At 38.6% G+C, this 23,551-nt stretch overlaps 4 protein-coding genes across 4 annotated transcripts; 2 read left to right on the forward strand and 2 right to left on the reverse strand.

The window, feature by feature from the left end:
- Positions 1 to 133: 133 nt before the first annotated feature.
- Positions 134 to 746, reverse strand: LOC113753158 (60S ribosomal protein L39-3). Its single transcript, XM_027297257.1, has 2 exons — positions 636 to 746; positions 134 to 527 (listed from the first exon to the last, which is right to left on the reverse strand). The coding sequence occupies exons 1-2, from the start codon at positions 636 to 638 to the stop codon at positions 375 to 377; spliced, it is 156 nt and encodes a 51-aa protein (XP_027153058.1). The 5' UTR covers positions 639 to 746; the 3' UTR covers positions 134 to 374.
- Positions 747 to 2,598: 1,852 nt separating this feature from the next.
- On the forward strand, positions 2,599 to 6,665 carry LOC113753198 (eukaryotic translation initiation factor 3 subunit M-like). Its single transcript, XM_027297299.1, has 10 exons — positions 2,599 to 2,856; positions 3,093 to 3,222; positions 3,783 to 3,921; positions 4,012 to 4,224; positions 4,342 to 4,480; positions 5,273 to 5,423; positions 5,525 to 5,634; positions 5,719 to 5,816; positions 5,917 to 5,986; positions 6,211 to 6,665. Exons 1-10 carry the CDS (start codon positions 2,764 to 2,766, stop codon positions 6,292 to 6,294), a joined length of 1,227 nt encoding a protein of 408 aa, XP_027153100.1. The 5' UTR covers positions 2,599 to 2,763; the 3' UTR covers positions 6,295 to 6,665.
- A 410-nt stretch (positions 6,666 to 7,075) lies between these two features.
- LOC113753392 (ABC transporter B family member 27-like) lies at positions 7,076 to 14,237 on the reverse strand. The gene is made up of 17 exons (XM_027297531.1): positions 13,881 to 14,237; positions 12,847 to 12,918; positions 12,718 to 12,753; positions 12,558 to 12,632; positions 12,027 to 12,151; positions 11,446 to 11,545; positions 10,998 to 11,169; positions 10,794 to 10,912; positions 10,597 to 10,707; positions 10,319 to 10,463; positions 9,462 to 9,594; positions 9,010 to 9,085; positions 8,658 to 8,723; positions 8,443 to 8,550; positions 8,198 to 8,305; positions 7,896 to 8,093; positions 7,076 to 7,591 (listed from the first exon to the last, which is right to left on the reverse strand). Exons 1-17 carry the CDS (start codon positions 13,962 to 13,964, stop codon positions 7,370 to 7,372), a joined length of 1,950 nt encoding a protein of 649 aa, XP_027153332.1. The 5' UTR covers positions 13,965 to 14,237; the 3' UTR covers positions 7,076 to 7,369.
- A 3,399-nt stretch (positions 14,238 to 17,636) lies between these two features.
- On the forward strand, positions 17,637 to 21,529 carry LOC113754014 (receptor-like protein kinase FERONIA). Its single transcript, XM_027298326.1, has one exon. The coding sequence runs from the start codon at positions 17,806 to 17,808 to the stop codon at positions 21,382 to 21,384; it is 3,579 nt and encodes a 1,192-aa protein (XP_027154127.1). The 5' UTR covers positions 17,637 to 17,805; the 3' UTR covers positions 21,385 to 21,529.
- The last annotated feature ends 2,022 nt before the right edge of the window (positions 21,530 to 23,551 follow it).

The following is a 23,551-nucleotide window of genomic DNA, read 5'->3' on the forward strand; positions in this document are numbered from 1 at the left end:
AATCAACTTAAAAATAGGCCTAGCAGACCAGAAACAATAAAAAAGCCAAAGAAAGCTTAGGATATGCTTTAAACAAAGAATCTCAAAGCATTTGTAGAAACTATAAAACACAAATGAAGGAAACAACAGAACATCTACCAAAAAGGCTCTTCAATCAAATTAAAGTTTCAATTTTGTGACTTCAATGAAATTCGTTCGAGACCTACAACGAAACAGTCATAAGGATAATAACAATACCAAAATTGATTAAAACACCACCATCTTTAATTAAGCTACTAATTAAACCAAAAGTTCTTTTTTTTTTTTTGAGGGGGGAGGGTAAAAAGCTCGAGACAAATAAAGGTAACATGATGGTGACGGCGGACGCAGAAAATTTAGAAGCCGAGCTTGGTGCGGCGCCAGTGGCGGCGCTTGGCATTGTAGCGGATGGTGTTGTCAGTGCGCATGCGGATCCAATAAGGGATGGGCCTGTTCTGCCTCTGCTTCTTCGCCAGCTTCTTCTTTATCATGAAGGTCTTGTGGGACGGCTGATTGAACGTCCAAGAGAAACAAAACGCATTTCAGCAGTCACGATTCACGACTACGAAGGAATACGGGAAGCAATAGAAGAGAAAGATGAAGTCAGAGGAGCTTACCATCTTCGGTTGCTGGAAGTTGAAGGAGAGCACCGGCGGGAGGATGGGTTGGCTTCGGAATAGCTGCAGAGAGGCTGAAAGCGAGGCGGCCGAGAAACATAAACCCTAAATCAAATGAACATATATAGTGGGACTATATGTACTCTGGAGTTATGGGGCGGACTACTTACTACCTTTTTGAAGTCTTGACCGCCAGGCCCAGTTACCCAAACTCTTTCACATGAGCCCAAACAGGGTGTCTCCCACTAGTACTCGTAGAATTGAGTCAAAAAAGAAAAACAAATACTCATACAAAAGTAAACCTCAAGAAAGTAGAGACAGAAATTATTAGCAAATATGGGAGGAAAACTTTTGTAATGAACTAAAAAGAATTTACTACTATTTATCTATGCTAGATCTTTATTTTACCCAAGAAAAAAATTGCCCTTGTTTTTTCTTCACCATGGAAAGGCTATAATGCTAAACATAATATAAGAGCTTTCCAGACTATTTACCTAATTAAAAAAAAGCAAAAAAGAGAGTTTATGAAGCTAAAAATGAAAGGTGTAAATCATTACTTAATAAAAAATCCAAATAGAACATAACATTTAAAATCAATTAGTAACGTGAATAAATGTGTGTACCCGGAATATAAGCATATAAAGAACATGTTTCTTTGGACCTCTACCTTTGTGCGTGTGCGTGTTTTTTTTTTTCTCATTTGTTATTGAGTAAATCTTATATATATTAACGGTGTATACACTATCATGGTTAAATATATGACATATATACAAAATTTGAGTTTCAAATTTAAATTCGAATTATATGTCATGCATTTAATGGTGAAAGTGTATATATTGCCGTGTATATAAAATTAATCCTTTGTTTAATAGTAAACATTTGCCTTGTCATGTTAGCAATTGTTTTCTAGAGTGAAGGCATTTGAACTCTTGAGTAGGGATGGCGATAGAGGGTTGGGGCGGGGGACCTCTCTCCCGTCCCCTGTTCCTCTTCTCCGTGGGGTTAATAAAAATTTGTTATAGTTAAATTTTAGTAAATAATCAAATACTAAAATATCAACACATCACCAAATTATTATTCATTGTAATTTCACAATTGAAACTTATAAAAAAAATCAAACAAAAGTTATTTGAATACAATCTAACATGATGAAATAAATACAACTAAAGTAATCAAGTTTCACTTTTGGCACAAATACAATCACTAATTCATTATTGTGCTTGTACTTTTTTTTAAGAAAAAAATGTTATTGTATTAAGTGAAATTAGAGATTTAGTATAAATGTATTAGTAAATTTAGTATAACAATTAATAATTTGTATTAGTACACATATATAATTATTAGTATAATTAATAATCTCAATTATATTACATATACTAATATACATTATATATATAATTATATACATATATATTTTATATATTTATTTTTTTAAGCGGGTGACGGGATGGGGGATGAGACGGGAGTACACTCCCCCGTTCCCCGCTCCGTTTCTAAGCGGGGTTCCCCCTGCCCCCGCCCCATTAGTCCCCCGTGGGGCGGGTGCCCGTCCATTGCCATCCTTACTCTTGAGCGATCCGTTATTTTGAGTATTTACACGTAAGCACTGCATTCTTTGAAGGAATAATTATAGAAATCTTCCCTAAGATTCCTAGCAATTGCACTCGCCTTTTTTGAGATTTAAAGAATAGCACTAATCTGTCATGTTACAGGAGATCAGTGCTTTTTTTCAAACTTTAGACGAGGTGAATGCAATTATTAAAAACCTCAGGAGAGATTTATGCAATTGTCCCTTCTTTGAATACCAGCAACGGAGAGTATGGGAGATAAAATTTAGAAAAAAAAAACTTGAAAATCAGGAAAGGTTCAAAGAGGTTTCTAATTTAATATAACATGAACCTGAAAGGGGGAGAAAATAAAAAGATACTCTTTACTAATTTAAAAAAAGGAAGAAACGAATAAAAATTCCCTCGGGTACTTGAATTACCCGCAAATTAGGGTTTTATCTTTCTCTGGGTTTCCTCCCTTGCAGAGCCCTTCCCGGCCCTATCCCCCAGTGCTATTTGCTGCGGAAGCTGAGCAAGTTTTTCCCATCAAAAATTAAAAAAGGAAGTTAGATAAAAGGAAAATGACAACTGTGGTTCCTACTGCGGAGGAAGATCCTGCGCTCTCCGTCGTCCGATTCACCGCCGAGCTGTCCTGGGCTGATGCCGGTCCCGAGGTTTTCCCCTTCTTCACCACTTCTCTGTAACATCGTCTTATAGCTCTTGTCTGAGATTGCTCCTCAACAAACACACTCATATTATTGAGATTATTGATGCATATATGTACAACCAATAAAAAAAATATAGATATGTATGTTTTGTAATTTGTTAGACGTAGGAACGAGTAGAATTTGAATTTTGTACTTCTTTTTTAAAATTTTGTTCGTATTATGGATGCGTGTGCCAATATTAGGTATCGGAGGCACAGGTAAATAGCTTGTGCATGGAGGCGCAGGAGTGCATGATTGAAGGTAGATGGCTGGATTTGGCTTCTCTCATGCTTACGTCTGCTGATTTGATCTTTTCCAAAGCTTCCGAGAAAGGTAATTTCTCTTGAGAAATTAAATATCTAATTATAGCATGAATTTGCGAAACGTAAATCATCACATTGATTAGTATTCTCCTTTTTTCTTTCTTTTTTTTGGTGGGTGGAGGTTTCATTAGTAGTAAAATTGAATAGGGAACTAGGGAACTAGGGATTCAATATATAGATTTCTCAAAGGATTGCAACCTCCTGTTAGTTATCAAAATTTTCTCATTGCCGAGTATAGAACAGGAGGAACCAAATTGTTTTACTAGGTGAGATGACATTCCTGTAGGGCTTTTGACGCATTAAACGAAGACACCTTTGTCTCTTGGGGAATGGAATTAATGCTTTTCATAAACAATTTTTTCCTCCTCCATTTTCTCTCTGCAAATGTTCATATTGTTGTACATGGCATAAAATCTGCTATCCAGTGGCTACTTTTACCCCTTCTACTGTATTTAAGTCTTGCTTTGTTTTTTGGTTACATTTTCTTCTCGTGTGTTTTTCTTGGTGGTTCTTGTGCTTTCTATTTGTCAATTGTACGAGTGACCTAATACTTGTTGGTTTTTTCATCAGATCTTGAGTGTGTTTTCACTGTGATTTGCAACCTTGTTAAGAAGGCTGAAAATTTTGATCAAGTACACACGATGGCAGATATCATATCCTCAAAAGTCACCCAACAGCCCAATGTTAAACCTGCATTGCGAGTAAAAATGTAATACACACCATTGATGATTATTTATCAGCTTAGTAAGCCTGGATGCTTTCTTGCACTTAGTCTTTTCTCTTTGTTGAAACATAACAGTTTGTTCAACCTCTACAATCTGCTGGAGAACCCAGCTAGCTGCTTCTTTGTGTACATGAAAGCTCTTAGCGTGGCAGTCAGTGGAAAAGTCACTGAACATGTAATACCATCATTCAAGAATATAGATAGCTTCTTGAGGGAATGGAATCTTGGGGTGAAGGATCAGAGAGAGCTCTTCCTCACCATCTCTAATGCATTGAAAGAAAATAAGAGGTAGGAAATGTTTCAGGTTGTCAATTAATCTTTTGTACTCATTGTACTTGCTATGACGTCTCTTGCCCAATGTATGTTGTCTCATTTCATCTTATTTGTCTATTTGTGGGTTCGCAGCTCTGCAAAGGATTCTTTCAAGTTTCTCACTAGATATCTCGCAACCTTTTCTGATGAAGATGCATATGCTCTGAGTGAAGCAAAGGAAGAAGCAGTCCGTGCTATAGTTGATTTTGTGAAAGCACCTGACATGTTTCAGGTTTCACTTGTCTGTCTCTTTGCATTGCATATAAACTGGTTGTGAGGAGCTCCAAGGCTTGGTTGAATCTGACTTTATGGTGCATGATTATTCATCTCCAAATGTTACATTAAATTTTTTCTTTAATGTAATTTTGAGCTGCAGTGTTACATATATGCTTTTTTACTTAATTATCAATTTGGTACATCGGAACTTATTTGTGTGATGTGTCATAGCGTTATTGAGTCATTTGTATCTTGGAATGGGAAACCTACAACTCATCAATCAAGTTAGATTTTGTTCTTGTGGTCTTGGAGTACAGTAGTTGTATTTCTACTTCCATAGTTATGTGAATAGTTGATAAACTGGACGAACTTGGCAGATGGTATGTCTTCTTGGAATACAGCTATATGTCAGTCTTGTAGAAGGTGAAAAGCTGTATGCCTTTTACGAAACCAAGGACCTAATTTACTTTGTGCAACTTGTATGCCTTTTACTTTGTACAACTCATCAATCAAGTTAGATTTTGTTCTTGTGGTCTTGGAGTACAGTAGTTGTATTTCTACTTCCATAGTTATGTGAATAGTTGATAAACTGGACGAACTTGGCAGATGGTATGTCTTCTTGGAATACAGCTATATGTCAGTCTTGTAGAAGGTGAAAAGCTGTATGCCTTTTACGAAACCAAGGACCTAATTTACTTTGTGCAACTTGTACTGGTGCATCTGGAAGTTACTCTTGCTATTATGTTTTGGATAAGCTATTTCGTTCTTCCTGTTTGGATAATGATTCTTTTATGCTTTTTCTTGCTAGTGTGACTTGCTAGATATGCCTGCTGTGGCACAGTTGGAGAAGGATGCTAAACATGCATTGGTATATCAGCTTCTGAAGATCTTCTTGACTCAGAGGCTGGATGCTTACTTGGATTTTAGTACTGCAAATTCTACTTTGCTGAAAAGCTACGGTATTATCTTATACATGTGCAATTGTGGTCCATTTGATGTACCAGCGTTATTCTTTTTTTAGTTTAACTCTTGCCTATAATTGCTTGTTTGGATTATACAGGACTTGTTCATGAAGATTGTATAGCTAAAATGAGGTTGTTGTCATTGGTTGATCTTGCCTCCAATGAATCTGGCCAAGTTCCTTATTCTTTGATCAGGGACACACTGAAGGTGATTTTTCATTTTCCTTTTCTGAAGTCTAATGATTCTGCAACATTTTAATATTCATTGTGTTAGATGTTGACATTTTCGCAGATCGAAGTGGATGAGGTTGAATCATGGGTTGTTAAAGCAATCACAGCAAAGTTAATCGACTGTAAGATAGATCAAATGAATGAAATAGTAATTGTGAGGTACAGAATTTGCAGTTCTCTTTTCCTCTACTCAGATTAACCAGTGGTGAGATGTGATGTTGGCACTTACAGCAGTTACTTTGTGTTATTATGTGAGTAGACGTGGTACAGAGCGTGTTTTTGGGCCACACCAGTGGGAAATACTCAGAGCAAAGCTTGTGAATTGGAGGGTAAGTTCTCTAGCACTCTCAAAATCTGAAATTTATAACCACCAAAGTTGTTAATTTTGCCTTTAGCGGTGTCACCTTTTTTGTGTATGGTGGTATGCCTGTAATAACCTTCTCTTGATGTTAAAGCTGACGGTCATGTTTGTACTGCTTCACCACTGTTACTGGGTTTTCCTTAACTATAAAGTGCTTTTTGGGATCATTTATTTCTGCTGAATTTTTTGCAGACCAATATTGCAAACGTCATTACCTCCATTCAGGCTAACAAGATATCAGAAGACAGCACACAAGAAGGATTGATGATTCGCTGAAATTTGTTCGTTGATCAGCCATTGGTCCACGGAAATCGTTGGGTACCAGACAGAAATGGGCTTCCATGTGGAAAAATCGCTATCTCTGTGTTACTTTTGATGTCAGATAACATTTTGTATCTTTATAGCCTCGGTTTAGGTTAAATTTAAAGACAGCAAAAAGAAAGGTTGAAAATCTCTGTGTTGCATGTCACAAAATTTTGGAGTCGTTTGAGCTGTATGGAAACAATTTTGACTCGTGACCATGAGTTGCTTAGTTTGATTCAATCGACTTCTGCAGTGTATGTTATTTTGTAATTGGGGCCGTTGGAACTCTGCTAATCCTCCTAAATTTCAGCATATTGAGGGAGCTGCAAAAGCAATCTCATTCATTTGTTTTATTACCAATGTCTTTGCGTGTCACTTGCGTTGCTATTTAATTAAACAAGTGCAAGATGAAAGTTCTAAAAAGCTACAGAGGAAAAACTCTAGTTTTAACTGCAAGAGCAAAGTTCTAAAAGCTACGACAAAAGAGCACCTGTTCATTCTTATGAGGTATTTATGGCGGATTGTGTTATCTTTTGAGGAATTTCCAGAAGAGCTGTACCATGTTTTGAAACAGAGTTGATGCTGGGCGGTGGAAAACTGTAAGTACTGATAATTTATTTTTACAGAATCGAACACGTTGGCAGACATTCGCACCATTTTGCATCCAACTCTTGTTATTATGAAAGTCCTTGTGTTTTCTTTTGTAATTGGTAGATACGCATGGCCAGTTTTTCATACATCATTTCTTCATCGAAACTGGAAATTGGTTCGCTCACACCAACAAAATCTCATTTTGTTCCGAAAGGTTACACGGGGCAATCAGTGCAAGTAATTGTTTCTTTCATAATACACTAAATATGCAACCTTTACCTGGTTACAAACGGTAATATGAACTAGTTGCTGGGAACATAAGATATGCAACTTCTGTCCACTTTTGCTTCCAGAAGTTTGTTGTTGAAGGATCCTGCTATTGCACTGTCGGAAATTCCAAAGGAACCACAGATGATCTTAGCTCAGTTCACTTTTTGGTGAACTGCTCCAGTGCACTTCATTCCAAAGTTACAAGATCAGTGTCGCTTTTGGGTGCCTGTAATTGCCTCCTCACTAGTGCAGTGTAAATTCCATCCCTGTTCAGCAGCTCTTCATGGGTGCCACTTTCAGCTATCTGGCCATCAGATATGACTGCAACTGTGTCAGCGCTTTTGACAGTAGAAAGCCTGTGTGCTATGACGAGAACAGTCCTGCCTCTCATTAGAGAATCCATGGCATCCTGTACATAAATTACAAGTCAGCGGAATATGCTGGAACTGGTTTGGAGACATGAAAAAGATGCAAAATGATCCTCACAGTAACATTTACTTATGGTATGAGAAAAATAATGCAGAACTACTAGCCACTGAACACAAAACACTGATTATAAATGGAGAAGGTACTGAAAATTTTATTAAGACTTTAACATCAACTCACGATTGACAATAAAATAGCATTGCCCAATTTGGAACACAAATTTTAGGAGCATATTAATCATAGAGTTTTCATACAAAAAGGAATTACGACAGGATAATTAATCTCACCTGTACAAGGTACTCGCTCTCAGCATCTAGAGCACTTGTTGCTTCATCCAATAGCAAAACTCTTGGGTTCATCAAGAGAGCTCTTGCTATCGCAATTCTTTGCTTCTGGCCTCCTGATAACCTCAATCCACGTTCTCCAACAACAGTTTGATATTTATCAGGAAACGATGCAACAAAATCATGTGCATTAGCCATTTTCTGTAGAATTTAATCCCATTAGTATTAGTCAGTGAATCAAATGCCCAGGCAAAGAAATCACAACATAAAACAAAAGCATGAAATAGAAACACGGAGGTACTTACAGCAGCATTTTCTATGTCTGTGCTGCTTGCTTTGCCATCAAAACCATATGCAATGTTCTCTTCTATGGAACAATTAAAAAGAACAGGTTCCTGGCTCACTATACTGATCTTTAAGTAGACATGCAGACAAGAAGCACAAAACTTCAGTGTATTGGGAGACACAATGTTATTGTGTTGTAAATTGCTCAAAAAACAACCTTAAAGTGTTTCTGAATCTAACTTCAGGGATAGCAGGACTAGAATACCTTCCTGTGTAAATACTCGTGTGATATTTCAACCAAGGAAACCCCATTAAGCAAAATCTTTCCCTTTATTGGGTCATAAAATCTCTCAATCAAGTTAGCTATAGTTGTCTGCAATCAAAATATGGGCTTGCTTGATGAGATAATATATCAAAAAGCTCCTCCGATGCAGAAAAAGGTGCCTTCACAGCAAAAAGATAAAAGAACTAGGAAAATACCTTTCCTCCGCCACTTGGACCAACCAGGGCTACTTTTGAACCGGGTTTCAGTTTTAAGGTTATTCCCTGCATTTGTTACAGAACATGCTCAACTGTAATCCAGACATGAAAACATGAATGTTTCATCATCTCTCCAGGAAAAGTGTATATAAAATTTTTGTCATTTTGATCTTGATATATACTATCAATGAAAAGACTACTCAAAAAAAGCTTTCGATCTAATCTTCATGAAGAACTCAAACAAAGCATCATCTCAGGATGAATATAAAGTGTAAATATAAGAAACAGACATTCAATATCTCACTGCTTCATCTAAATGTGAGAAATTTTAGTTCATCAAGGAATGTCATACCTTGAGCACCATATGACTCGGACGAGAAGGGTAAGCAAACCAGACATCCTCCAATGCCACATCTCCATCTGGATTGCTGATCACAAGACCAAATATCAAATTAGCACCAAAGCCAGAGATCCTATGCAGCTACAACGGGATTCTTTCTTCTAGTTTAGGGTGGTTTCTGAAAGGGGAAAAGGGCATGTTTATGGGGAAAATTCAACAATCTTTACGAGGGAAACCCCTAGAAACACTTAAAATTACTTTTCCAACAAACAGGGAAAGGAAAGAATTGTAAAAGTTTGAAATGGGTCACGGTCCCCCACTGTGGTTCCTCATCTTCATGTTCCATTCATCAAAATACTGCTTTAGGGTCTTGATATGGAAAATCACATGTTAATGGAAACACTTTAAATCTAGATTGTTATTTAAGCAAGTTTTCATGTATGTCCAACAGACAAGAAGCTAACCCCATGGGACATTTATCTCCTGCTTTAGGCATGGTAGAGACACGATCTAAAATTTGAAAAACTCTCCTACTTGCACCTGCTGCTTTCATAGCTGTTGTATATAATCCTGATAATGATGATATTGAGGACCCAACTGCACAAGGAGTTTTCAGTCAATAAAGGCAATGATAATGTGAAAACTTGAAGCTTTACCATGCAACATTAACTGTTGAAACCATTTGAAAAATGCAATATTCTGCTGCAAGGCTATGGAGAACTTTTGGAGCAGGTTAGATCATTTAAGATAATAAATCATCCAACAAGGTGTCCTCCTTCCATAATAGCCTTTACTAAATTATCCATGCTTGGAGTTTTATCCAGCCTTTACTAGGATCATGTAGATATGAAATGGCATCAGCTCCAAGTACAACCTGCATAAATATTCCAGGTTTGGAGTTTTATAATTTTCACCTTTACTACCTTATCCAGTATCTTTCCCATTGACAATCTTTCCTAGTTAACCTTATCATTTGGATAGTGATATTTATTAAGGTGTAGATCTAGCTTGATCTTTGCCAAAAATAAATAAATAAATAAAGGAAACCTTTCAGTATGGAATTCTAGTTTGGTCCTCAATAGTTGAAACAAGATCTGATTGTTAAGGAGGGACTTTTTTTTTGGGTGCATTCATGAACTAATAGAAGTTATCATCCTCCAGTTGCCAGATGTCTATGTAAAACACTTAACGTAAAGATAACTTCTGAGTAAATCTTTTAAATATTTCTATCACAAAGAGAAAATAAACGATTTCATAACCTTGGATAATTTCTTTTGGCTATTAAAGTGGAATGGTATCAAAAAAAGAACAAGAGATTTACCTGTGAGGCTATAGAGAATGAAGGACGTTAGAGATCCAGTGGTCATGGAGCCAGTTATTGTCAAGTAAGCTCCATATATCACCACTACTATGACAGAAAATGTTGATGCAGCATTGAGTCCTCCGAAGAATAGTCCAACCACTTTCTGTGATGGATAATTAGTTTGAGAATCAGACATCAAAGGTACTCCATTTGTGCATCTAAAGCTAACAACAGAGGAGAAAAGTATCTGGGCTATGGAATCTTTTGTGAGTATAGAGTGGAGAAAAGAGACTGACTGCTTGTCGGAGTCCAAGTTTCAATGTCTCATCAACCTTCTCAGAGTAACCTGCTATTGCATACTGTTCTTGGGCAAAAGATCTCACTGTACGAATGGCCCCAAATGATTCCTAAAGGTTAACTAACTAGTCAAACTAATTTGTTGTCTGTTGGTAAGTTTTACACAATATCTCAGTCAAACACAATAAACACAAACCTCGGCAATTGAGGCAGCGACAGCTGCTGCTGCTTGAGTAGCATGTGAAAGTTCCCGAAGATAGCGGCCAAATTTACGAACACCAACTGAAATAACAGGCACGACAACCAAAGCCAGCACTATAGAACATCACAGAAAATCTTAGTAAGCAACTGCATACAGATTGGATACTGCAGCACAGATGAAAGACCATTAATCACTAACATGTTAACTTCCAAGAAGATGTGAACATGAATCCAATTCCAATGATTGCAGTAGTCACATTTCGTAGTGCCTCTGAAAGATTGGTAGTTGCAGCACTTTTTATGATTTGCGTGTCTTCAGATAGCCTGCTGAGAAGTTCGCCTGTCCGCGAAACATCGAAAAAAGCTATTTCCTGCGGAATTTTTTGTATCAGCACTTTACCAATGTCCAAGTTGGACACAAGGAACATCAATTTTGAGGTATAAGTGTCAGAATCTTCCAAATCTGTACCACCACAGTAATTTGCCATCTTACTGTCTCAATCACGGGAGTTAAAGGCAATTATAATGTTCTTTACTAAAAGATTCATGGTTCTCAAATTTTGGCAACCAATTTATCAGGAAGGTTGTGGATTGGTACTATAAGATGCATGTATTTCACAAAGGTAATGAACAATGGGAAGCCTTACTTGTTGGATAAGGTGGCTAAATAAATTCTTCCTTAGACGAGCAACCACCCTTTCACTGGCTGATGCAAATAACCAAGACCGAATTGCTGTTGATACCGAACTGAACAGAATAGAGGATGAGATACCCGAGAAGTGCTCGGAATAAAAGATAGCAGTGAAAAAGAGGTTGATGATGAATGAGTGCAGGTGAACCTCAGCTTGTGTATTTTTATGAAAAATGAAAGCTAGCGCATGGAAAAAACACAACAGCCCCCCACCCCCTCCCCTCACCCACCTCCCTGATATTAAAGACAAACTTTGATCAGACCCCCTTGATATCTAGAGAAAAAAAATAGATCTACTGCATCCTACTGAATTCACAAATTATTTGAGTTAAGCATATAGATTATCAGTTCATACTGCTGAAATTATACCAGAATGCTATCAGGTATGCATGTACTCATGTTAAGCCTTGAAATTAAGTTCGTTATTAAAAGCTCACTTCTCCAATCTTCACACATGACTAGGGAATTGTATATACATTACTCTAGAAATACTTGTGAATATCAATTTGGTTCTGAGGACAACAGAAATACCCATACCCGATGACAACTATTGAGATGATAACTATAATTGTGTTCTTGATGGCATCTAGTGCTTCAGCTTGCTGTTCAGGAGTCCTCGTATCCCTTGATACAATATCTATAATCATGCCACCATACTTTGGCTGCAACACAATACAAATATGGTTAAAGAGCAATCCTACAAAGTTTGAAAATTGGCAAGGGTTTTTGTCAAGAGAGCAGGAAACTGTTATGTATGGAGAGACTTTTATCTGGCTTAATATTGGAAGATAGCTAATCAGAACAAGTTTATGATCTGTACTAATAAAAGGAAAAGAAATCCAGCCAGGAGGAAACTATACAGTATGGGGTGGTAGAACAGGAAAAAGGAAACTTGAACTTTGCTGAACAGGGCATGGAATGGATGATATCTCAATCCTTTAGCAACCATTCTTAGAACACTGATTAGCAGGGTTATCATCAAAACTGGGAATGGAATAATCAAGATGAGCATATATTAAGGGCAGAGTTTTGCTGAAGGATTATGAATCAGTACGCAAAATACCATACTATGAGAATGCTTGATGTGGATGCTATCAGCAATGCTATAGTAGCAACAATTAATTTTCCAGCATCTGGCTTTGCCTACACATTTCAAAGAGATCATGAAGTGTTAGTAAAAGCACCAATGAGACTCCATTCTAGTCATCACAGCTAATGCAAGACTCACCAGAGAAAAGACTCTACCGAATCCAACATTTGCAGCCTGAATTTTGCCACAGAATTTGAACATTATTAGTACAAACCTACTACATAGTGCACAAAGAGATGCAGAATCAAGGAACAGAAATGTAACTACCTCTAATGCACCATGCTCCAGGTCTGTCTTGGGAGCATCAGGTGAACCATCCTCATTTTCCTTCAGTCTAGCCTACAGGTAGAAAGGTAAGTTAAGCCTGTCAAATTTAAGATGAACAAATAAACCGCAGTTATGTATCTGAAGCACTTGATAATCTACCATGCAACATGATTTCTCATATAGCATTCAACAGATACAACATTAATAATACCCTTCACCAAAAAAAAAAAGGAAGAAGAAGAAGAAGGCAAATTTGATAGGTATATATTACAAGGAGGACAACGACCCATTCTTCTAATTCAGGAGGGACGAGGTGCATTTTGTAAAGTAAGCAAACTGTGAAATGATAATCATTTCCAGTCAAGTGTCCAGATCAAAGCCACTTTAGTTTCCATTTGTGTCCAGGCCAATGCTGATGCAATACAAAATGAAAAGATTAGCCATTTCCTAGCGTGAAGGATCTACTCTCTGCTCAGCACAAACCAGTCGATGAACAAGGCTAGTCATTGTTAAGCTCTGGTATCGTGAAATCAGAATGCAAAGTTTCCAGTTAAGGCGAAATATCTGTTCCCAGGATTTCTAGAAGAATAAACACAACAAAACACCAGTATAAAAGCTAATAAAAGTTTAAAGCCAAAATTCTCAAGTCATGAAGTTCTTCATATAAGTACTATCTCCCTAAAGACCGCTGTGTATTAGGTTTGACAAATCCAATCAGACTTAGCCCTTGAAGCAGGTTAGACCGTACTGGCCTCCACCGTGTTTCACGCACCATGTGTAGCTGCCGGTGCAGAAAAAAAGCACCAACCAAAATTGGCTGCTGCAACATGCCTTGCCAAATGCCCCAAAAGTAAGATAATGCAAGCCATCGAGTAAGTCGACAAAATCACGGTACTGCTACAACACGAAATTTCACATAGCAAAAGGGTACAATGCGTGATCAATGAATCAAAACAAAATACACCAGATGATTAGGATCCCCGGAACAAGTAAAACAGACAAGGAAAGGCAGAAATTTTGATGAAAAAGCTTGCCTGTTTATTCAAAAGAGAGACTCTTTCGCTACCAGTGGACATGATAGACTTCGACGTCCAATCCAAATGCTGTTTCTTCCCCATGAAAAGTAATAACTGAAGAAGCTAGTTGAATAATCAAATACAATTAAAGGAAATTCAAAGCCAAAGAATGAATGTTCTTTTGGCTTCCTTCCCCAGAAGATAACTAGGAGCTGACCTAAATTAAAATTCTTCCAAGAAAACCAATAGAAAAAGAAAATGAAAACTTGGCGGACTTTGGAAGCTACTACGCTGACGCAAGGATTCTTACTGGGTCAAAATCCCATCAAGGTATCCTATTGATTCTAGAATTTAGTGAATAATAATCCCACCACACTAAACCAGAAGGGCAGTTATAATGCCAACACACATTTTATAGAATGTAATCAAATGCTGCCACCAGAACGCTAATACTCATAGAGAGGTTGATCTGTCACTCACTCTCAGGAGTTGAGATTTTCACGTGCTTGCGGGACCAAACACCAATCAAGGAAGAAGCGATTTTTGCCTCATTCGCCCCCTTTTTGACTTAACTTTCATTACTTGAGGCGGGCTTATTACCAAACTTTCATGCAAAAGTGTTACGGGTCGATGCGAGGTTGGTTTCTTAAGCAATAATAAGACCTTTTTTCTTTCTTTTGATTGCAATAATAAGACCTTCGTCAAGTAATGCCTTGCTGTCTAGTCCTAGATAATATGGTCTAGTTCTCGCCTCTCCCCAGTCCCCCCACAAGTCTCTGTCCCTTAGTAATAAAAAGTCCAGGTGTTTTTACTCCGATCATCACTGCAGTTTAAGTTACAGTAAAAAAAGTCAAGTGTTTTCACTCCGATCATCACTGTAGCTTAAGTTTATATTTTTGAGATCACCGTCGAAATTCTTATAAATTACTAGTAATTACTAATACAGTTTTCGTATGTTTTTAATTTTACCGTCATGATCAAAACATACTTTCGAGAACATGAATTACTTACAAAAGTAATTACTCGTCAATAATATCTATCAATGCAATTCTCACGTCCTAAAAACAAAAAAAAGAAGCGGTCCATACCAAATGCTATCAAGATAATGCAGCTCTACTAGAAAAAGATGTCACCTTTTTTAATCATTCACCCCATGATTAATGATTGGGGGCTTTATTACTCTAATAATTGAAGCCTTAACTAGAGCAGTAATAAATGTTAGTACGTTATCCCCTATATGAGTCGTAGCTTATCAAACAAAACATAATACGGTAGTACTAACAACAGAATCCACGGGTTCCAGCGGACCGTTATCATGCAGGGAAGGTTTCAACTATGAGAAAAAGATAAAAGGAAACGAAGACGAGGACAAAGCAAAGAAGACAAGAAGAAATCAACTTTTGGGGTGGGTGGGTGGGTGGGGGGGTGGGTGGGGGTCCAGTCGTCGTGGCACCATCTGCAGCTGCCCCCATGTCATGTGAAAACAACTCACGAAAAGTGCCTTTCACGTACATCTCTTGTACCTCATCGTCCTTCTGAAGCTCTCAATATAATATTCACTTCTCTTTAATGCAAACGTCTTTTCGGGGCGTGATTGAATCTAGGAACCTAATTCCACGTCCGCAAGATGGCAAAAGTGAAAGTGACATTACCAGATCGTAATTCTGCTTTTTAACCAACATTTTATTGTTTTTCCCCTGTAATTTATTTATTGTCAATAGACTCGAATCTTTTATGCTCTTGAAAGAAAATTTTACCACTGACGAAATCTCTTTCGTCATTATCATGTACTACTAATTAATTGAATGGACTTCGTTTTCTTTTTATTTATTTATTTATTTTGGGTTCTGAGGAGGGACCAAAGGCTCTGTTAAGTCACACGGGATCCTCAGTGTCACTTTTTCAGTGATAATTCAGTGTCACTTCTATATTTATACCAAGTGTCATGTTTATTTAATTTGTTATGTGTTATTTATTTAAAATTCTTTTATCATCACGTAATAAGTGAGATTGACACTGAATTTGATACCAAATAGTGGCATAGAGGATTCCAACTGCTTTTAAGTACTAGCCTAGGGCACTAATTTATGTCTTCTATCGTAAAAGTCTTTGTTGGTCCAATAGGCCCGGAGTACTAGGCTTAAGCAACGAAAAAAATATATTTATGTTCTTGTATGGACGGTGATCACGGAAATCTTTCACACCCAGTGTTAGAACTACAGAAAGGTCACATGCAGTGGAAAACATTGGATGAGTTGTCTTTCTGTCTATTCCAGTTTCCTTTCGATAACTTATAGTAATATAGTACCTTTTTTTTTTAAACTCCCAAGTCAGAGGCTAAAGCAATTTCTTCTTTCTTTCTTTTTCTTTAATTTTGATAGACTAATTAACAGCTCCTTTTCTAATAAGATTGTGAATTTTTAACGGAGTTGTTTATTCTGTCAACAGTTTGTTTCACTCTTAAAAATGTGACTAAATTCTTGGTCGGCATCCAGTTTTCTGGTCGTACGAATTTCAGCATATTGCTCAATTCCTGGACTACGAATGCCAAAAAGAAGCCCCGCGTGGGCCGCATGGCGTTCTTCCCTTGCTGTCCACTGCCACTCTCAAGGCCCACGACGATCACTCTCCCGATCACACCCATAAACCTATATACATTCCAACCGAAAATGGACAGCTAGGCTTTTGACCTTAATAGCCTGGTTTTAGAACGGCGTTGAGTGGTCATACTCACAGCACAGCGGTCTCCAAAGCCCATTAAAGCCTTGGTTTTGCCTCTCCACGGGAGATCCAATATCTTAATTTGCACTGGAATCAATCTACCTGAACAACAAAAACTTGCATGCAGGGTTTTGGGCCTCCCTTCTGACCAGCCCAAAGAAAAAAGCTCATTTTCTTTTTCATTTTTCTTTGGTTTTAGTTAAAAATCGTCCTGTGCCGAGTAGATAAACAAAACCCATTACACAACAGTAACTAAACAAAAACGCAAATTCACATATGCTATAAATCTAGACTAGAATCGAAGTTTGCATAGATCAGTCTTTATTATAGGCTATAGCTGTGCTGTGATGGCAAAGTGGAAAATATTGGACTGTGAATTTGCTACTCTCCAAAAAAAAAAGAAAAAAAAAGATATAAATAAATAATTTGCAAAGAATAAAGGGGAATGTATTAGAAAAGGTTTTTAGTACGTAATAGCGACACGCAACCAAACAATCTTAGAAATTTCTCCAAATCAAACGACGGAAGAAGAAAAATGTTGTCTACCACTACTACTAATATACTCCATCTATTCTATTCAGAAAAGCATTTGCAGTGCCAGCTTAGTTTCGCGTTTACTTTTACTTTTGGAAGCTTCTTGTATTATTATTAATACTAGCTAGCTTATTATTACTAAGCCTTTCTTTCCTCCTCAATTAATTTACTTGGAACTTTCTCATCAAAAAAAATAAAGGAAATAAATTATTGTCTCCAGTCCAGAAGGCATTTCATTTCTTCGCTAGGAGAATCAGTCGCCAGCAGCAATCGATCAAAGTCCCAGTGTGCCGAGACCAACTCAAATGCAGCTACCCCACAACCTTAAATTTTGTTTGGTCCAGCAAGAATCAAGCAGCCGCCTTCGTTTTGTTTATAAGCATAGTTTGTGCACAATTCCTCTGAATTTCTGAGAATATTACAAGACATTTCAAAACCAAGAATGGATGGATGGTGTAAGTGTAACACATCAAAATTATTTTTTCTTCAAAAAAAAAAAGAAAAAGGAAAGGAAAACTTCCAATTCTTGGATGACGAAGACTTGCATGCACGAGTTGACTGATTTCTTTCGCGGCAGCTTCATTTAGGCTCCGGTAACATTCTAATGATTCTATAGTACTGCAAGCAACTTGAATAAGGAAAAAATCCATTCTTTGCCAGTACCATTTCTGCAATCAATACCTGAAATATGCTTGTACTCAAACTATCATTTCTTTTCCTTTTCCTTCTGCACTTCTATTTCACAACCATCTCTGCCAGTCATATCCCAGTTCTTGATAACATAGCCATTTCCAGCGGTTCTTCTGGCGTCTTAACTGCATCCAATGGCCGCGTTTGGGTTGGAGATACCGGTTCCAAATCTTCCACGTTGCTGCAATTGAGTGGCAAATCAACCAAGTCAAGAGTCATCCACCATCCAGCTGCCTCCGTGGATGCTGTCCCCTACCTGACCGCACGCATATCTCATCACCACTTCACCTACACATTCCCCGTCAAGCCTGGCCAGAAAATCATCCGTCTGCACTTCAACCCTGTTTCATACAAGAATTTCAAGAAGTCTACAGCTCTTTTTTCCGTCAAAGCCGGTCCTTACACCCTTCTCAGCAACTTCAATGGTTCCCTTACTGCTGGTGCTTCGGGGGCTGGGCATTTTACTAGAGAATTCTGTGTCAATATAGAGGAAAATGAAGTATTGAGCATAACGTTCTCCCCAGATCAAGGAAACGAAGGTTCTTCAGATGACCGATATGCATTTGTCAACGGTATTGAGATTGTCTGCATGCCTGCTGGTCTTTATTTCACCCCGGATGATGGCCTGGGACCCTTTGTCGTTGGCCAGAAATACAGATTCTACATCGACAACAGCACCGCACTTGAGATGATTCAGCGGTTAAACATTGGCGGAAACTCCATTGCATCTGTTGAAGATGGAGGCATGTTCCGGTCATGGGATGAAGACCTCAATCACTTGCCACAAAACGGAAGCCTTGTAATTAAAAGGGTCATTCCAATCAAGTATACGCAGGCACCATCGTATATAGCACCAAAGAAAGTCTATCAAACTGCCAGGTCCATGGTTCCACATATGAATTTGAGAAGACGCAATCTTATGTGGAAAATACCAGTGGATTTGGGATTTAGATACTTGATTAGGCTCCATTTCTCAGAGCTTGAGTTGGGGATAACGCAGTGCGGTGAGAGGGAGTTCAGGATTATCATAAATAATCAAGTCGCTGAAGATAGTGCTGATGTCATCAAATGGGGTGCTGAACATGGAGTTGCAGTGTACAGGGACTATGTTGTGCTGATGGAGGGAGATAGGATGGAAGGTAAGCGTTATCTAAACATCACCTTCCAGCCAAAATTGGTGTTAAGCGGTAAAGAAACAGATGGGATCCTCAATGGGATGGAAATATTCAAGTTGAGCAACCCTGATAACAATCTAGCAAGCATGAGGACCATCGAATTTGTACGGAGTTCCAGATCTCAGAAACAAGGGGACAAAAAGACACAGTCTTTTGGCCGTAAGAATGCAGTTGCAACGGCGCTGACTGTTATAATCACTTTGTTGAATGTCACTGTGTATTATATCAGGCGTCTTTCAGAAACTAGTGCCAGGAACTTGCGTTCGTCATCCTCAGAAAAATTTTGCCGCCTATTTTCAATTCATGAGATCCGATCAGCAACCAACGATTTCAGTCATGAATTCCTCATTGGCAGTGGTGGATATGGTAGAGTGTATAAAGGAAGCATTGATGGAGGAGCTACAACCGTTGCAATTAAGCGATTGAAATCAGAGTCTAGGCAAGGCGAAAACGAGTTTTGGACAGAGATAAAGATGCTATCCAGGCTCCGCCATGAGCATCTTGTCCCTCTGATTGGTTACTGCAATGAAGGTCAAGAGATGATACTGGTATACGAGTATATGCCAAAAGGAACAGTTGCTGATCATCTTTACAAGATTGGTAGGCATGGTGGTTGTGCTCCTCCTCTCTCTTGGGAACAGCGGCTTAAGATCTGTATCGGTGCGGCACGTGGTTTGTACTTTCTTCACACCTCTCGACAGAGGGTAATCCACCGGGATGTGAAGAGCTCGAACATTCTGCTGGACGAGAATTGGGTGGCTAAGATTTCAGACTTCGGCCTGTCAAAGATGGGAGCACCTAACGAGTCAATTACACATATCAGTACCAATGTCAAAGGGACATTTGGGTATTTAGATCCAGAGTATTTCTTGACTCGCAAATTGACACGAAAATCTGACGTGTATGCTTTTGGAGTGGTGCTGTTTGAAGTGCTGTCTGGAAGGCCAGCTGTGGACTTACGACTTGAAGAGGAGAAACACAGCTTAGCTGCGTGGGCACGATACTGCATGAGAAAGGGAAAAGTCGATAACCTCATCGACCGTAATCTGATAGGACAAATCTCCCCAGCTTGCTTAAAGGTGTTTGTTGGAATAGCAGGGAGGTGCGTGGATACGCATCCACATGAACGGCCTGCTATGGCTGATGTTGTCATACCCCTTGAGTTAGCATTGGTGCTGCAACAGAGCCCAGGTTCCACAGAACAGGCAGAAGAAGACGATGATATCAACAACGTTGCAAGAAGTTCCAGTGAACAAAGTGATGGTGTTTTCTCATTTGATGAATTATCTGTTAACCCCTCCAATGGAGGAATGGAGCAGAACGTCTCCAAAGAGCTTTCAGGTGCTGCTCCTGGAACAAAAGAAACTTATGTTCTCAAGAATTCAAAGAAGGATAACAGTTCCAACAATGCAACATCATCAAGATGGTGGTGGGATCCATTTGGGCTTGTGCCAAGAAGTCCATCAAAAACGAAAGCTTCAGCACTACATGAAGGGCTCCGCCAATTCCACATCCAAGAGATACGAAAAGCCACCAATAATTTCCAGAACAGTTTCATCGTTGGCTTTGGAGGCTTGGACAGTGTGTACAAGGGCCTTGTGGATGATATCCCAAGAATTGTGGCGGTCAGACGATCAAGCAGTAGAGAATCAAGACTTTCGATGGCACGTGAATTGCAATCAAAGATGGAAATGGTCCCTTCACTAAAACATGCTCATGTCGTAACTCTGATCGGTTATTGCAATGATGAAGCTGAACTGATGCTTGTGTACGAGTACATGGCCAATGGAAGCCTCCATGATCATTTATGTGACCCTAACAAGGATCCACTCCCATGGAAGCGGAGACTTCAAATCTGCATTGGCGTAGCAAGAGGATTGTCCCATCTCCAGTCCACTGTTAAACTAACGAATCTCCACCGCAACTTGAAGTCAACCAACATTTTGTTAGACGAGAACTGGGTGGCCAAGGTTTCAGACATTGGGTTATCCCGAAGAAGAGGAGTCAGTGGTGCGCATACAATTGTTAGAGGTGACTGGGGTTCTCTGGACTCAGACTATATACTGGATGACAGATTAACAGAAAAATCTTACGTATTCTCATTTGGCTTGCTAATGTTTGAGGTACTCTGTGCCACTAAAGAATCAACTCATTGGTTGGATGAGGATCAGGTAAGTCTGGCTCGGTGGATAAAATCAGGCATGAGAAACAACCTCTCTGGCAACATTGACCCATGCCTAGCTGGTAAAATTGCACCTGAATGCTGTAGGATATTTGCAGAAACAGCCATTAAATGTCTGCTTGATAAGGGTTATGAACGACCATCAATGAATGACATAGTGGCAAGTCTTGAGGCTGCGCTTAAGCTGCAAGAAGCGTCAGACAATGATGAGGGTGTTTAAGTGCAAAGTAGCTGACATGATAATGCAGTTCAGTTTTGTATGATGTTTACCAATATTGTTCACTTCATTCTGTAATTATGTGTGCTATTTAATGCTAATTAAGCTTGTTGTACGGAAATTATACGATAGATGGGATGGTTACAAACCTTTGGGCAGCTTATTTTGAAGCATCAAGTTTAACTGGCTAACATGCCTGGTTAGAACTTGGTAGAAGATAGTTTAAAATAAAAAGGCCAAGAATAGAAAAACTGCAAGAGTTTTCTCCTTCCTATTTATACTGACGATTGTGCGGAGAGATTCTATTCTATTGGATCGAGGAATTTGATGAAAGATTTGAATTCAAATCGCTTTAATTATTTGGATTGCTTAATAGACATTTGAGTTTATAATACACCAACTATTAAAATATATTTTAAATACTAGAATAATTGATAATTTATAAATCCAAATACCTCCTAAATAACGTAAACAACTTGAAAAATTTGAGAGAATTTTTTAAATTCTTCGTTAGATCCCCCAATCGAAACGCAGCCTTGTGCTAGTTGAATTATTTGCATTACACGTAGTGATCTGGGAGATGCAAACTTGCGGAGTCCATACTTTCAGTGCACAAAACCGGGACGCGCGGTATTCAGAATTACAATTCACCTAAAGACTGGAAATACTCCCAATGAAATAGCCTTCTCGGCTTGATTTGTTCAAACGTACGTCTTCGAGCTATCCCGCACGCTTGCAGCGATTGTAGGCTGTACATGGTCTATTATTCATATTAACTGGCACGAACCAATTAGCATACTGAGCTGCATTGCAAACTGCCGGCCGCTGAAGAGCGCCGTAGGAAATTGCCTGTCCTTGTTGGAGTAGCAACCTGCCACCTGCAGAATAGTGCCTGAGAGACTCCCAATCCTCCTCATTTCCCCGGCTGCCGAAGAAGCAGTCTGCAAAAGTGCCATTGCACCACACTCGCGCATTGTTAAGCATATAAAAAGAAGCTGAAGCTCCTCCCAAGTCTTCTCCGAGGCTGAGCAACAAAACGAGGAAAATAAAACTGATGTATCTCTTTAATCCCATCTCAGCAGTGATATAGGATTAGACCTGTAAAAGGGGTCCGGGAAGGTCGCTGACTACCACAGTGAGTAATACCATTGAGCCACTTGATTGCGGACAAATAATACTGCAACTATGCAGGCATTCTTATTTGTTGTTTTGTCCCTATGCTGTTACACTTAAACTGGCTAAGAATCCTTTCCTTATTAGTATATTTTGTGCTCCTTTAGGAGAATTAAGAAAGCTTATAGTGTCGGCTAGCGAACCCTTTTCTTATGATTCTACATTCTGCATGATTGATGTCGGCAGATGATTTACTTGATTCCAAATTTACCAAATTTGTCTGTAAGCAAGCTTAAATAGTAGTAGTACTTGGCTGTCGGCACATCTGTTTTCCCCAAGAATTTTTTACGCAACCATGGAAATTGGTTGCCATCATCAAGATCATTTCATCAATATTGATCTCACATTAGAGGCTGTATGGCACAGTACATGAACAACAGTTCATGAGCAACTGCTTCTTTTAAATTCTGTATCAATCAGGAGTACTATCTTCTTCTCAAAGTCGTGGAGATACAGGTGAGCCACAAGATACAAGGGATCAGTGAACATCTTAACTACTAACACCACTAGTGCTATTAAAATGTAATGTTATGCTACTAATCGCTTGCTGACTACAAGCACAAGAAATAAAAACTATTAGAACAAGTCATTCCCTTGTCCTTGTGCTTTTACATTTCATGTTAAGAATGCTCCTGCTCAGTCTTGTGACCTTGTGCATCATCACTAGTGCTGTTCTAGTAATTATAGGCAATTCATTGCTGGAAAAAGTAATTTATAGGGAACAAAGGGGTATTCAATTTTCAATTAGTGACTTTATTGATCGGTTTATCTGGAAGACAGATTGGAAACAGCATTTGAACTTGTCACGCACTTTCACAGAGTAAAGATCAGCCACAAATCACTACACTTAGCTGTCCTTCAGTACTCTGCCACACTGAATTTCCAGTATGGCAGAAAAGAACAGCTTTCTGTAGCCAAGTTTGTCAAATTCTTGTTTGTGTAACTCCATGTATTCTTTTCTGCAAAAAAAAAAAAATCGTCTACCGAAGGGGCCCAT

The sequence above is a fragment of the Coffea eugenioides genome, chromosome 11, assembly GCF_003713205.1.
Source record: "Coffea eugenioides isolate CCC68of chromosome 11, Ceug_1.0, whole genome shotgun sequence".
In the NCBI taxonomy this organism is placed as follows: Eukaryota; Viridiplantae; Streptophyta; class Magnoliopsida; order Gentianales; family Rubiaceae; genus Coffea; species Coffea eugenioides.

What these genes read in the sequence shown, in the direction of transcription:
- LOC113754014 (XM_027298326.1), top strand. Translation starts at nt 17,806, where the DNA reads ATGCTTGTACTCAAACTATCATTTCTTTTCCTTTTCCTTCTGCACTTC.
- LOC113753198 (XM_027297299.1), top strand. Translation starts at nt 2,764, where the DNA reads ATGACAACTGTGGTTCCTACTGCGGAGGAAGATCCTGCGCTCTCCGTC. An exon ending in CCTGCATTGCGAGTAAAAAT is followed by an intron (nt 3,922 to 4,011) that starts GTAATACACACC and finishes GAAACATAACAG; the next exon opens with TTTGTTCAACCTCTACAATC. An exon ending in AAGCACCTGACATGTTTCAG is followed by an intron (nt 4,481 to 5,272) that starts GTTTCACTTGTC and finishes TTTTCTTGCTAG; the next exon opens with TGTGACTTGCTAGATATGCC.
- LOC113753392 (XM_027297531.1), bottom strand. Translation starts at nt 13,964, where the DNA reads ATGGGGAAGAAACAGCATTTGGATTGGACGTCGAAGTCTATCATGTCC. An exon ending in TGGAGCATGGTGCATTAGAG is followed by an intron (nt 12,754 to 12,846) that starts GTAGTTACATTT and finishes GGCAAAATTCAG; the next exon opens with GCTGCAAATGTTGGATTCGG. An exon ending in CGAGTCATATGGTGCTCAAG is followed by an intron (nt 8,724 to 9,009) that starts GTATGACATTCC and finishes TAACAAATGCAG; the next exon opens with GGAATAACCTTAAAACTGAA.